The 13,849-nt window shown below is 49.8% G+C and overlaps 1 protein-coding gene and 1 long non-coding RNA gene across 2 annotated transcripts in view; both read left to right on the top strand.

Moving 5' to 3' along the window:
* Positions 1–10,576, top strand: part of fn1b (fibronectin 1b) — a 29,711-nt gene extending 19,135 nt beyond the window's left edge. Inside the window, exons 25-42 of the mRNA XM_036540790.1 lie at positions 376–711; positions 1,090–1,356; positions 1,923–2,039; positions 2,163–2,327; positions 2,731–2,898; positions 3,829–3,942; positions 4,168–4,437; positions 4,870–5,054; positions 5,473–5,560; positions 6,143–6,322; positions 6,620–6,709; positions 6,879–7,067; positions 7,186–7,275; positions 7,781–8,196; positions 8,677–8,815; positions 9,097–9,255; positions 9,885–10,010; positions 10,410–10,576. Coding sequence (XP_036396683.1) covers positions 376–711; positions 1,090–1,356; positions 1,923–2,039; positions 2,163–2,327; positions 2,731–2,898; positions 3,829–3,942; positions 4,168–4,437; positions 4,870–5,054; positions 5,473–5,560; positions 6,143–6,322; positions 6,620–6,709; positions 6,879–7,067; positions 7,186–7,275; positions 7,781–8,196; positions 8,677–8,815; positions 9,097–9,255; positions 9,885–10,010; positions 10,410–10,576 — 3,266 coding nt within the window. The remainder of the gene's footprint in view (positions 1–375; positions 712–1,089; positions 1,357–1,922; positions 2,040–2,162; positions 2,328–2,730; positions 2,899–3,828; positions 3,943–4,167; positions 4,438–4,869; positions 5,055–5,472; positions 5,561–6,142; positions 6,323–6,619; positions 6,710–6,878; positions 7,068–7,185; positions 7,276–7,780; positions 8,197–8,676; positions 8,816–9,096; positions 9,256–9,884; positions 10,011–10,409) is intronic.
* Positions 10,577–11,596: 1,020 nt separating this feature from the next.
* LOC118786140 lies at positions 11,597–13,286 on the top strand. The gene is made up of 2 exons (XR_005005307.1): positions 11,597–11,725; positions 12,343–13,286. It is a non-coding gene; the product is annotated as an uncharacterized LOC118786140 (long non-coding RNA).
* The last annotated feature ends 563 nt before the right edge of the window (positions 13,287–13,849 follow it).

Here is a 13,849-nt window from a genome sequence, read left to right as displayed (position 1 = left end):
ATTAACTTAAATAATTGCCCTGTTTACCAAACATGTTATCAGTGGAAGGAATGACTTTTGTTCTAGAACTCTGGGTACTGGAATAAATGATTTGTGGCTTGATTTGAAGTTGATAATCTTACAATGTTGATGCTGGTGGAAATAGAGATGCGCTAATTAACGGAGCTGAAATTTGTGATTGTGCGCACATCATGCGGCTGGAATGGCACTGTGATTGTCATGCCTGTGTTTCCCATCCTCATCATCATCATGGCTTGTGTGTTTTGTTTCTTTTGTTTTTCTGTGTCTTGTATTGTTTTTGTTTTTTTTTTGTTTTTTTGGGGGTTGTCTCCCCTCGGCCCCTTCCCCCATCTCGACACTCCTCTAACCGGCTAGAAATACCCCAGATCACAGACCTCGAATTTTTCCAAATCACCAACTCGTCCATCACCATGAGGTGGTCCCCGCTTAACTACACGGAAATCGAGGGCTACCGCATCACGGTGGTGGCGGCCGGGGAGAGCGTCCCCGTTTTCGAGGAGGTGGTGGAGTCCACGGCGGGGGAGTACACGGTGCACGGACTGCAGCCCGGCGTCGAGTACGACATCAGCGTCACCCCCGTCACCCAGGATGGAGCTGGCAAACCTACCACACACACCCAGCAAACCGGTGAATTCCCACCTCCGCTTTTTTCGGGCGGGGCGCAGGGGGGGGGCTCTGACACGGAGAAGGGTCGCTGACAGCCTGGGAAGCAGCGCTGCTACACCCCCGCTGAGCTGTGTGAAATGCCCCGTAGCTTTAGCAGGGGGCTTCTGGGAAATGTAGTTAGCTGAAGTGAAGGCTAGCCTCCACAGGGAAACTAAGGTGGTGCTTTTACTTGTCCTGGTTACCTTTAGCTCTGAGTCATCAGCACAGTTGTGTTTGAATGTTCCTTTTCTTTCCAGTGAAAAGTGGTTAATTATTGCTGTTGTGGTGTTCTGTGCTGCAGCCGTTCTGACTGGTCTGCTGGATTCAGGGTAAACAGTGCGGACAGTGGATCGATGTTGCCGGTACACTTTGACTATCTGGAAGGCCACAGGCCAATCTGACCGTGCAGTTTCCTCTCTTCAGCGCTGGATTCCCCCACGGGTCTGGACTTCTCCGAAATTTTCACCAACTCCTTCACCGTCCACTGGGTGGCGCCCCGCGCCTTCATCACCGGCTACAGGATCCGCTACAAGCCAGCCACTGGCGGGCGCGCCAAGGATGAGAGGCTGCCCCCGTCCCGGACCCACTTCACCCTCACGGGCCTGATCCCAGAGACGGAGTACATCGTCAGCATCTACGCCGTCAGCGGTGCCCATGAGAGCGCGCCCCTCACCGGCCAGCAGTCCACCAGTACGACCCCCGCCTCCGCCCCCTCTCCTAACTCCACCCGTCTCTCTCCCTTTGTTACCCTACTCATGCCCTGTTTCACACCATGAGATTCTGCCCATCCACTCAGCGTAGCCTGCATGGCTTACACTGCACCCACACATTTATACAGCTGGACATCCACTGAAGGCTGGTTACCTCAGTGATGCCACTGTGCTCCAGCAGGGACTTGAACCTGTAACCCTCCGGTTACGAGCCCGGTTCCCTGGAAGCCCTGGCACGGCAAACAGCAGCATTACTATAAATAACGTTGGCAGTCCTGACTGCTTGTTTATATTATTTATGGTTTTACATATGTTTTTCACTGTTTTAGCACATGCTAAACATACAGTTTCACAGATACATGTACTTCAGTGTGAAAATGAATCACAGGAATCACAGGAATCGGGATTAATAAAGTATTTCTTATTGTTATCCTTATTCTTATCCTTATGTGCAGTTTGCTGCTAGTTTGTAGCACTGGTAATACTATGCTACTGTGTCTAGCTTGCCCGTCGCTGCGGCTCACCAATGTCCTTGTGTGTCTCCAGTTTCCGACGCCCCCACCGACCTGGAGGTGACGGACACCTCTCCCACCAGCATCACCGTCCGCTGGGACCCGCCCCCCGTGTCCGTGCGCTACTACAGAATCACCCACGGGGAGACAGGTCAGTGCACCCGCCTCCTCTCACCCGTCGCCGAAGCACCAACAGGGCGCGGCGTGGCGCTCGGAAGCGTATCCGCTCGTGTCTGTTCTCAATCTGCTGTCGTCTTCCCTCACCCCCCCGCAGGAGGCCATGACATCCCCACCGAGTTCACCGTCCCGGGCACCAAGTCCACAGCCACAATCAGCAACCTGCAGCCCAGCACCGAGTACATCATCACCGTTTATGCCGTCACCGGGAGAGGGGACAGCCCTGCCTCCAGCACCCCCATCTACATCACCCAGAGGACAGGTACACACTGCACTATACCATAGTCACCATCACATCCAGCCAATTATTATTGTTACACCATACTATTATTATTATTAGCACTAGCATTATTAGCATTATCATTATTATGTTAATGAACCAATATATTTTGTAGGCAGTCTGTATGGTGACTAGCTTTATCCAGTATAACAGGCTTAGCTAAAGTATACTTTTTGTATGCTATTGGTGTAAGCGGATTTGGGGGGGTTAATGACAAGCCAGGTTATTATTGCTGCATTTATATTAAGACCCTGCTGGTGTGCAGGTGTGCACCTCACTATAGTAACTCAGTAACAGTTTTCAGCACAAATTGCTCAAGTATTTAGGATGGATCAGTTTTGTGGAAGTTGAGAATCTCTCTCTCTCCCTCTCCCTCTCCTTGTAGATGACACTGACGGAAACAAGACCCCCTCTCAGATAGACGTGGCGGACGTGAAGGACACCAGCATTACAGTGCGCTGGACCCCTGCCAAAGGCCCCATCACTGGATACAGAGTCACCGCTGTGCCCAAAAATGGCCAAGGCCCCTCCCTCTCTGAGGTGGTCGGCCCTGGTAAGACAACAGCTATGGGACTGAGAGAGACTGCAGTACGCCTTGTTAGCGTTGGCCGTACTTCTCTACTGCAGATGGCAGGGGGCGCAGTTGAGACATGTTCATATCCTTTCATAAGTTATGAAGCATAAAACAGTTTTGCATGGGTATTTATCACTTCTGTTTCACAGTTTGCTTCTTATCTTTAGACTATTGGCTGACTGTTCCAACAACCCTCTTTCCTGTATGTGTGTGCAAACCATACATCTAACACACTGCCTATGTTACAAAGTCAGGCCTTTAATGTGTTATGGGCATGACTAGTAGCCAGTAATACTCCTCTACAGAGGAGGCAGAGAATTTACTTGTAAACTAATAATAGTGTTTTTTCCGGTTTTGATGTTTGTTATGAAGCCTGTCAGTTTTAGAAAGCATCACCCAACAATATCTGATTCTTTTTTACTTGAATGATGCGTGATACTTTCAGTTACAAGAAAGAGTACGATACGTACCTGATAATGTTGACTTTAACAAGCAGGCTCACAGAATCCCACCTGTTTCTTTTGTGTATGAGTAGTTATTTCATTTGAGTGACACAGTAGTGACACAGAGTCACTACAACTGCAATCAAATGATATAACCAAAGAGTCAGCTACTGATGGGTGACTCTCACTTAAACTGGAACGGTTGTTAGTTACACAGCACGGTCAGATACAGGCTCAGGAAGATTGTTGAATGATGCCAAGTTCTCTGCCTCCCCAGTCTGTTGCTCACCGGCCTCCGTGGTGCAGGTCTGTGTTTTCAGCCCAGGATCATGTGTTGGGTGCAGGGCCGTATTTAACGAGCAGGACTGCGTTCACTGTGAATGACCGTGCTTACAGCGCATTGTGAGGGGTCTCTGATGCCCTCTCCCTCTCTCTCTCCCTCTCTATCTTTCTCTCTCTCTCTCAGACCAGACAGAGAAGACCTTCACTGGCCTCTCTCCTGCAGTGGAGTACATACTGAGTGTGTATGCCCTGCGTGAGGATGGAGAGAGCCCGTCTCACGACGTGACCATAGTGACCAGTGAGTGATCCATTTACACAGCTGGATATTTTCTACATTATTATATTATATATAAATTATATACAGATATATCATTATATGTTAAATGTGCATGGTATAAGAGCAGTGTCCCACCTTGGAATCAAACCTGCAACCCTTAGGTTATGACCTGTGCTGCTTAAGCACTAGGCCGCACTAAAGAAGGCTTTTCCTCATCCTCACGTCCACGTTACTCTCCCTTCGCAGCCATGGACCAACCAAGAGACCTGACCTTCTCTGACGTGGACACCACCTCCATGCGGATCTCCTGGGAGGCCCCCGACACGGTGGTGACCTCGTACAGGGTTCTGTACTCCAGCCGGGAGGAGGGCGAGCGCGAGCTGTACCCCCGCCCGCAACCGGACGCCGAGACCGCCGTCCTGACCCACCTGCAGCCTGGGACGGAGTACACGGTCAAGGTCATCGCCATGCACAGGCACACCCCGAGCCCGCCCCTGGTTGGGACACAGGTCACAGGTAGGTAAACCTCACACGCCTCATAACTGGGGCCTTGTCCCACAAGCTGAGACATGGCCCCGCAATGAAAACAAGCTTTTACTGTCATGATACACAAAATGCTACTTCCCTGCACGTAGAGGCAACATTTCCCCGTTTTATGCAGCAGTCTCTACATGGGTTAGAAAAAACAATGAAATTGATAAAACAGATATTCATATTGCATAGTAGGTATCTGTTATGCATAATGACTGTAATATCAGGTCTCAGGGACATAACAATAAGAAGCCCACTAATATAAAAATGAATATGGATGAGAGTTTAGTTTCCTATTATAATGGTGCGAAAACAAGCAACGCTTTACACTGTGGAGGAACGGCAAGGCTAGCTGGGCTGAACAGCTTGTTCGAGTCCTTATTAAATACGTAATATTATGCCTCCTTCCCCACCCAGCTATCCCTCCCCCCACCAATCTGGACTTTGGCCAGGTGGGTCCTTCCACCGTCACCGTGTCTTGGCACGCCCCCAAGGCCCAGCTCACGGGCTACCGCGTGGTGGTCAACCCGAAGAAGAGCGGCCCGGCCAAGGAGCTGAACGTGGCCCCCGACACCACCCAGGTCGTGGTGTCCGGGCTCATGGTGAGCTTAACCATGCCGCGCTCTCCCTCACTGACACAAAGACAGCTCTGTATCTGAGGACAAGGCCGCAGGAGGCATTCAGCTCTCTCTTCTCCTACTATCGTTTTCTTTCCCCGAAATTTGGGGATCAAATCTGTAGGTCAAATGTAATGAGCTGGTCCCACCTCGCTCTGCGGGGTTTGTGATCTGAAGAGGGAGGGGCTACAACCAGGAGTCCCCTGACCAGCAAAGCCACCAAAGCTTTTCATTTCCTCGCAGTGGCTGGATCAGAGTATGAATTCACTGGTCTTTGCGCTGATGAATCGAAAGCAAATCTCAGTTTTGTTCAGCCTCTTCTTGCTTTTATGAATTGTTCATCTGCCTTCAGCCGTTGTGCAGTGTCCCTTTCTGATGACGTCATATCTATTCGCCTGTGCAGGTTGCCTCTACGTATGTGGTGCAAGTCTATGCCCTGAAGGACACCATCTCCAGCCGACCTGTTCAAGGAGAGGTCACCACCTTTGACAGTGAGTCTTCTCTCTCCACAGAAAGTCTAAAATTCAGTGTCTCGTAACTTTCCATTATCATCGTAGGCATCCATATTCAAAAGCTCTTAAGTTATCGATCAGAACTAAGAACACAAATTTGCTTCAGTAATTAAAGGCACAAGCTAGTCTGAAGCTCCTTATGCGTTTTCTGACCTCAGGCCATCTGGCCCACATACAAAGCCCAGAATGCATTGCTGTATCTCCCCTCCTCTCTGCAAATCATTTTCCTCAGTATTTAAACAATGTTATTTACCACTTGAATGTTAAATTTGATCTACAAGCTTAGATTGTAGATTTCTCCTGTTAAACTAGTTCTTTGTTTTTCAGTAGCCATATGAGTTAAACTCTGGGGTACAGGACAGGACATGTTACACTTTTCAGTGACAATATCCTCTGACCAAAATGACAAGCCCATGTCTCATCTTTGCTTAATCTGCAGTATCAGCAGTGTATCCTTATAATAGCAGGGCATCCTTATAATGAGCCTCTTATTGTATATGATTTCTTGACTCATCATAATGCGATTCACCATCTTTGAACGGCCCCGCCCTCCCGCTGCAGATATCAGCGCCCCTCGCCGTGTGCGCATCACTGAAGTGACGGACTCCGCCATCACCCTCACCTGGCGCTCCAAGGTGGAGCCCATCACGGGCTACCTCATCGAGGCCACGCCCAGCTTCAGCGGCGAAACACCCATCAGAAGGACCATCCCGGCAGACGAGCGCTCCTACACCATCACTGGTATAATAATGCATTCATTACACTGGCTCCTGCCCCATCTGCAGTGTAATTACATTTGTATTAGCTTATTTGTTGCACCATCATCACTATAATGACACGTTTATTATGCTAGCTCCTACACCACCACTGGTATAATTACACATTTATCACAATGGCTTCTACACCATCACTAGTTATATTATTCTGTTCCAATCATTCTGACATACTGGCTGTGTAGATTCACTGCAGGTCCATGGAGAGGAACTCGTTCTTGCTTCAGAATGATTTCCCAATGAATGACCACTGGATCTCTTGCAGGCCTGCAGCCCAGCACCACGTACATCATCCACATCTACACCCTGAACGGGGACAGCCGGAGCCCCCCCTTTACTCTCAGTGTGACCACAGGTACGCCTCGCCCCCCAGATCATGACCTTTGACCTGCAGGTTTTCCACGGCGTTCCGCTGATGTGTGAGCTCCTCGTTCAGACTGAGAGGGAAACGTGTATTGCGAAAGGTGCGTTGACGTGAGCGCACATCGCCGGGCGTCAGCGTGTTCATTTGCTCGTTTCCGCAGCCAAGTCCTCAGTGGAGCCTCCCACCAACATCCGCTTCACCTCCCTCACCCCCACCACCATCTCCTTCATCTGGGAGCCCCCCCGCGGCCGCGTCACCGGCTACATCGTCACCTACGAGGAGGCGGGCGGAGTCCCCCGGGAGCTGCTCCCTTCACCCCCTCCTTCCAGGAGCTACGCCACCATCACCGGTAGCTGCTCGCACCCTGTCGGGCACCCAGTCAGAGTCTTTCATTCAAAGCTGATGGAAAGGGGCTCTTGAAATTGTACATTTCTGCATGTGTGACATGGCTGTTGGTTTGTTTTTAGGGCTAAAACCAGGCACTGAGTACATCATCAAGATCACTGCCCTGCAGAATACCAACAGAAGCCCTGCTCTTGTGGGCAAGGCCAGAACTCGTAAGTGTACACACACACACAAATACCTATATATGCACACACATGCACACACACACAATGTTACAACACACATATATGCAAACACACATATATGCACGCTAACACACACACACTCAAGTACTCACACACAAACACATTTATGCATGTGGACACACACATGCAATAATGATTTTTAAACAGCAGACATCACACATTCCTGTAAACACACTGATTTTTCACCTGTGTCTCGGGTTTCTACGCTGCTTTTGTGTAGTGTTAACTGTTGTGATAAGGTCTCTTCCAGGCAAGCTGGTCTTGCCTAGCCCAGCAGCGCGGCTCCCTTCAAACGCTACCCCACAACGCTCTGACTTTTGAATGGCTGCATATTTCAAAAGTAAACGGCAGCGGGCTTGGCGGCTTGGAGGTCGCTCCGCGGATCCTGCCAGATTCGCGCCCCCGTTGGCGCCCGCGACCGGCTAACGCAGGCCTCTCTAACACGCTCGCTCCTAACCCATCTCTCCGCTAGAGCCGGGCTCCTCCCTGCACGTGCCTGACCTCCCCATCCACACCGGCTCAGGCAACCTGGACGTGCCCGAGGAGACGGGCGTCACGCCCACCGCCAGTGGGAACGCACTAAGCCCCGACGGGCAGGACTCCACAGGCCAGCACATCTACATCGAGGACGGGAGCGGTCGCCGGCCCGGCGACCGCCGGCCGCAGATCTACATCCCCCAGGCGGGGCCCCACGGGGAGCGCGTGCCCGTGGTGCAGGTCAATGAGGTCTTCTTTTCGGGCGGCCCACTGGGTTTCCCCGGCAACGAGACGGGGCAGCCCCAGGAGGCCCTGACCAGGACCACCATCTCCTGGGAGCCGCAGCTGGCCAGCTCGGAGTACATAGTGACGTGCCTTCCTCTGAGCCCCCACGGGGAGAAGACCTTCCAGGTGAGCAGGCACTCGCACACACACACCCACACCCATACACACATACACACACACAAAATCTCTTACATGTACGTACGCACACACAAATGTAGACACACACGCAATTACATACACACACAAAATCTCTCACACATGTGTGCACAAACAAAAATACAAACACATGCCCACATAATCTGTCACACATAGGTGCCCACAAGTAATCGCACACACACGCAACTATACACACATACAAAATCTCTTGCAGATATGAACACACACGCACAAAATTTCTCGCATGTACATGTGCACACATAAGCACCCACAACAGCATATGACATGTGTTATATGAGTCTATGTCCAATTGCACTCAGGATTGACAAAGGTCTGCTGAACTGTCCAACAGACATTTCTTATTTTTGCAAGAGAGTCCTTGTCCAAGAAGCAACTCCACATATGAAAACAACCAAAACAGCAGTAAAAACACACACCTCTCTTCCACAGGCGAGTCTCCCAGGCTCCTCCACCGGTGCCACTCTCATAGGCCTGACCTCCGGTGCCTCCTATAAGGTGACTGTGGATGGCCTGAGTGGAGTGGACAAGCACACGGTTCTTGAGAAGATTCTCACTGCTGGTGAATCAGGTACAGCACGCACCCTGGGGCATATGCTCCCATACTAATATCACTCACAGAATTCCAATGAGGAAAGGGCTTACGTTTTTTGGTTTTGACCCACGGTAGCAGAAGAAATTCTGCTCCCAACAGCTTCATTTAATCATTCTGAGGTATTTTTGTTTGTATGTTGTTAGTTTTTAACTGACGAAAAGGCAACCAAGTTTTCTCCTGCTCATGCCCCTCTGCTTTTTATTAATCCCTCCCTCCCACCGTCCCTTCTTCTCTCCTTCCCTCCCTCCTCCCTCCAGTTCAAGAGACCTTGCCCTCCAAGGACACCTGCTACGACACGTTCACCGGCACCACTTACGAGGTGGGCGCCGAGTGGGAGCGCATGTCCGACACAGGCTTCAAGCTCTGGTGCCGGTGCCTGGGGCTCGGCAGCGGCCATTTCAGATGCGATTCATCCAGTGAGTGACTCACCCTTCCCATCATGCCTCTCACCCCTATGCCCCTAGCATGAGCAGGCTCAGCAATGCCGGTGCAGGAGTCTCATTAAAACAGAGACTACAGCAGAAGAAGAGAATGCAATTAGAAGAGGGCAGAGACTACGCTGTTTTGATAAGACAGATCAGTTTAGGTTTCATTTTTTGTTGTTGGTGTTTTAAGAACCCAGTCTTACAGAGCAGGTGGCTCAGGCTGAATTCTGTGGAAGCGCTTTGATTCCAGTGATGTTCTGCTCATGCTAGCCCCTCAAACGCCATGTCTGTGAATGGCCTGCCATACATGGCACCCAGAAGGGGAGGGCGGCAGTGCGGGCCTCAGCTTTGCATGGTCAGCTGTTAACCGGACGATGCAAACCCTGAGACCTGCGTCGCGACTCTCACCCGCACCACTCGGTGATGACATCACGGGTCCTGCGGTCACATAACGAGAGCTGCGTGTGAGGGATGAATCGGTTCTCCTGCCGACCGAGCGGCAGCTTCACAAGCAGGGCGTGGTGCTCCCGAGACCAGGCGGAGGACGTCCGATCCCCCGCGTGACCCGCGCGACAGAAGCGCCCTCTGACCGTAACCTGTCCGCCTTCCTCCCCGAACAGAGTGGTGCCATGACAACGGCAACAACTACCGCGTCGGCGAGAAGTGGGACCGCCAGGCGGAGAATGGTCACATGATGAGCTGCACCTGCCTGGGCAACGGGAAGGGAGAGTTCAAGTGCGAGCCACGTAAGCCCCGCCCACCGGCCTAACGACCATACAACACCGGCATCATCATCATCATCATGATTACAGGCTACAGAGACACACCCCGTCCCTGTTTGTCCTTTCTGTAATGATGGGAGAATGAGGCTTCATGAGACTCATAATGGGTGGAGCCAATCACATAACCAATCAAGACAGATCTCCACAACATGAGTTTGATTGCTGCAGTCGAGCGAGTCGCTGATATCGCGTGACAGCTCCAGCTGTTTTGGTGTTCATGAAACCCCTCTCTCCCATTGCAAGCTTTTTTTTGTGGAATAAGCCTTCCGCAGGGTAGCTGCAGCCGTATTGGTTGATTGGCCGCTGTGCGTGTAGCACTGATGCCTTTTTAGTAATGGCCGCTTTGTCACTGCCCTGGTGCAGATGAGTCCACGTGCTACGATGACGGGAAGATGTACCACGTGGGGAACCAGTGGCAGAAGGAGTACCTGGGAGCAATCTGCACCTGCACCTGCTACGGGGGACAGCGGGTAAGAGCTCCTGCCCTCAGCTGTGCATCTGTTCTGCTGGGGCTGGATGGGCAGGCGTGAGCGTGCATGTGTGTGACGCTGAAATGGGCTGTACCCATGTAAAGATGTGTGTGTGTGTGTGTGTGTGAGCTGTGCATGACACAAAGCAGGGCTGTACCCGTGTAAAGATGTGTGTGTGGGCTGTATCTGTGTAATGGTGTGTGTGTGTGTTGTGTGTGATGCTGAGTGGGGCTATACCTGTGTAAAGGTGTGTGTGTGTGTTGTGTGTGATGCTGAGTGGGGCTGTACTTGTGTAAAGGTGTGTGTATGATGTGTGTAATGCTGAGTGAGGCTGTACCTGTGTAAAGGTGTGCGTGTGTGTTGTGTGTAATGTTGAGTGGGGCTGTACCTGTGTAAAGGTGTGTGTATGATGTGTGTAATGCTGAGTGAGGCTGTACCTGTGTAAAGGTGTGCGTGTGTGTTGTGTGTAATGTTGAGTGGGGCTGTACCTGTGTAAAGGTGTGTGTGTGTGTGTTGTGTGTAATGCTGAGTGAGGCTGTACCTGTGTAAAGGTGTGTGTGTGTGTGTTGTGTGTAATGCTGAGTGAGGCTGTACCTGTGTAAAGGTGTGTGTGTGTGTGTGTGTTGTGTGTAATGCTGAGTGGGGCTGTACCTGTGTAAAGGTGTGTGTATGATGTGTGTAATGCTGAGTGGGGCTGTACCTGTGTAAAGGTGTGCGTGTGTGTTGTGTGTGATGCTGAGTGAGGCTGTACCTGTGTAAAGGTGTGTGTATGATGTGTGTGATGCTGAGTGGGGCTGTACCTGTGTAAAGGTGTGTGTGTATGATGTGTGTGATGCTGAGTGGGGCGGTACCTGTGTAAAGGTGTGCGTGTGTGTTGTGTGATGCTGAGTGAGGCTGTACCTGTGTAAAGGTGTGCGTGTGTGTTGTGTGCGATGCTGAGTGAGGCTGTACCTGTGTAAAGGTGTGTGTATGATGTGTGTGATGCTGAGTGAGGCTGTACCTGTGTAAAGGTGTCCGTGTGTGTTGCGTGTGGTGCTGAGCAGCGCCATAGCAGTGTAAGGATATGCGTGTGTCAGGCGCCTAACAGAAGGTCTTCCCTCACAGGGCTGGCGCTGTGAGAACTGTCGAAGGCCAGGCGTGACTGCGGGCGTGCTGCACCCCACAGGGACCAGCGACTTTACCCGTCACAAGGAGATCCTGAACAAACTGGTGCGTTCCTCTCTACACACAGCACACCTAACACGCCCGCACCTGTGTTCACAGAGATTCTGAAGACTTTATTAAGAATGGATTCAAACTGCAGGGGAAAAATAGTTACCCAAAATTCTGTGATGTGCATGAACACACACGGTGGGAGGGTGATCCCAAATAAGGGCATAGATATGGGTATCAACGTACATTCCGCCAATCCGCTTTGGAGCCATTAATTACTACGCATAGTAAGTATCTATCAAGGACACTGTGGATGGAGATCGTGTTGAGAAATGCACAAGGTACTGTTTTTGTTACATTATAATTTGAGTTCATTCACTGGTTTTGAGGCTAACATGTTCATTAAGAACATGCATTTTTAACATGTTGATGGACGTCTATGAAAAGGAAATGTATTGCAACTGAAAAGAAAATGACCTGCAGCAGAATTTTGATTTTCGATTTAGAATAAAAAACTGCAGTAGATTCAATTCACTGAAATCTAAACTTTATTAAGAAATGAATCAAAATTGCAGATTAAATATCCTTTTTTGGATAAGTAACTGCATGTACAGGCTGCCAAAAATGAGTACTGAAGTTACTTGAATCTGTACTTTTTTTCCTCTTTCCTGCAGAATATCCAGTGCCCCATCGAGTGCCTTAACCCACAGCTTCTGGTAGACACATACACCAGGGAGTAGCTCAGGAACACCCCCCCCCCCCCCCCCCCCCAGTTCCTATAACACCTCCCACCCGAGACTGTGCCCCCCGTGTACTTGCTGGCCTCACTGCCGTCCTGCTGATAGTCCCCCCCCCACTCCTTCCTCCAGCTACACCTCCAAACACCCCTTGCACAAAAACAGCTCTTTCAATGTTTTTTTTCTTGTCCTTGTGTTGCTGCTTTAAAACACTTTAAATAAAAAGATGTAAGAACAGAACAGTCCCTGTAAAGCGCTTCCCAAGATTAGTCGCCCGCCCCAAAGTCCGTGGGGTTTAGAGCTCGCATCCCCTTCCCCCGCCAAGCATCCAAGCATCCAGAACTCATCAGTCCAACCTTCCCTTAACTTAAGAAGTGGACTGGACAAATAGGCCCTCCACACCTTCTCCCATTGGATTAAGCACAAACGTGGGCAAACCCCAGCCAACCACGTGCCTTGCAGTATTTTCAAATATAGTGAATGCTACTTTTAAAACTACCTGTCCAGTATTATTGACAATATTTTTGTACTTAAAAAGGAGGTTCAGAAATTTAAGCACTGTTCAGCTGTGCAACCTGGCACATCACATGCACACAGCGGTTCATTTCCTGTCCTGAATGGTCTAGCAGTCTGCTGTCCTCATATCCGGGGGCAGCACTGTTTGTGACAGTTGACCCTTGCCGGTCCATACGGATTTGCGTTCATCCTTCAAATTGATCTTTTTAACTCATTTTATTTATCCCTTTTATCCAAGCAATTTTTTTGTGAATGAAAATTTCGGGGTGTAAACTTTTTGTTCTTATTTTTATATTGTAAGCGTCAAAGTCTTTACTACTGTGGACAGAAATTCCCTTTTTAATAAAGCTTTCCAAAGAACCTCAGGAAGGTCTCTCTCTCTTTCTTTCTGACTGTATGTGACAATAATATATGAAAACTGATTACATTATTATTTAGTTTAAGCATTTCAGAATCAACATATACCACCCAAGCCAAAACAGAAGCTGGCCAGATTACAGCACGGGAAAATGAACAGAAAACAAGCTGGCCAAATATCAGATTCTTCTCGAAACTTCATAGATGAACTGGAATGCCTATTTGATTCCCATAATCCAGCCTTTCAGCCTAGCTGGTTAAAGGAAAATGTTTTACCTCCAATTTAAAACTAACAGTTCAGAGGAAAAACAATGGCAACAATGAACCTCCACAAGAGCAGAAAATGTATTCATAATTTTATTAGTTTCATGAGGAAAAAAAAAAACTTTCAGAGACTACAAAAGGAATGCTCAGAGACCTGCACAGGAATGCTGGGGTATGTGTACTGTGCGCAGGTCACTGTGTGTGGAATCGTTAGCTCTGGTTAATGCTGTGTGGGTTCTTGGGTGTTGACCGTGTTCAGTGTGGGTTCTTGGGTGTTGACTGTGCTCAGTGTGGGGGCACTGGGTGT

This window comes from Megalops cyprinoides, chromosome 11, assembly GCF_013368585.1.
Source record: "Megalops cyprinoides isolate fMegCyp1 chromosome 11, fMegCyp1.pri, whole genome shotgun sequence".
NCBI classification, from domain to species: Eukaryota; Metazoa; Chordata; class Actinopteri; order Elopiformes; family Megalopidae; genus Megalops; species Megalops cyprinoides.
Note: the sequence above shows the minus strand (reverse complement) of the source record. Positions and strands in the feature narration are given on the sequence as shown.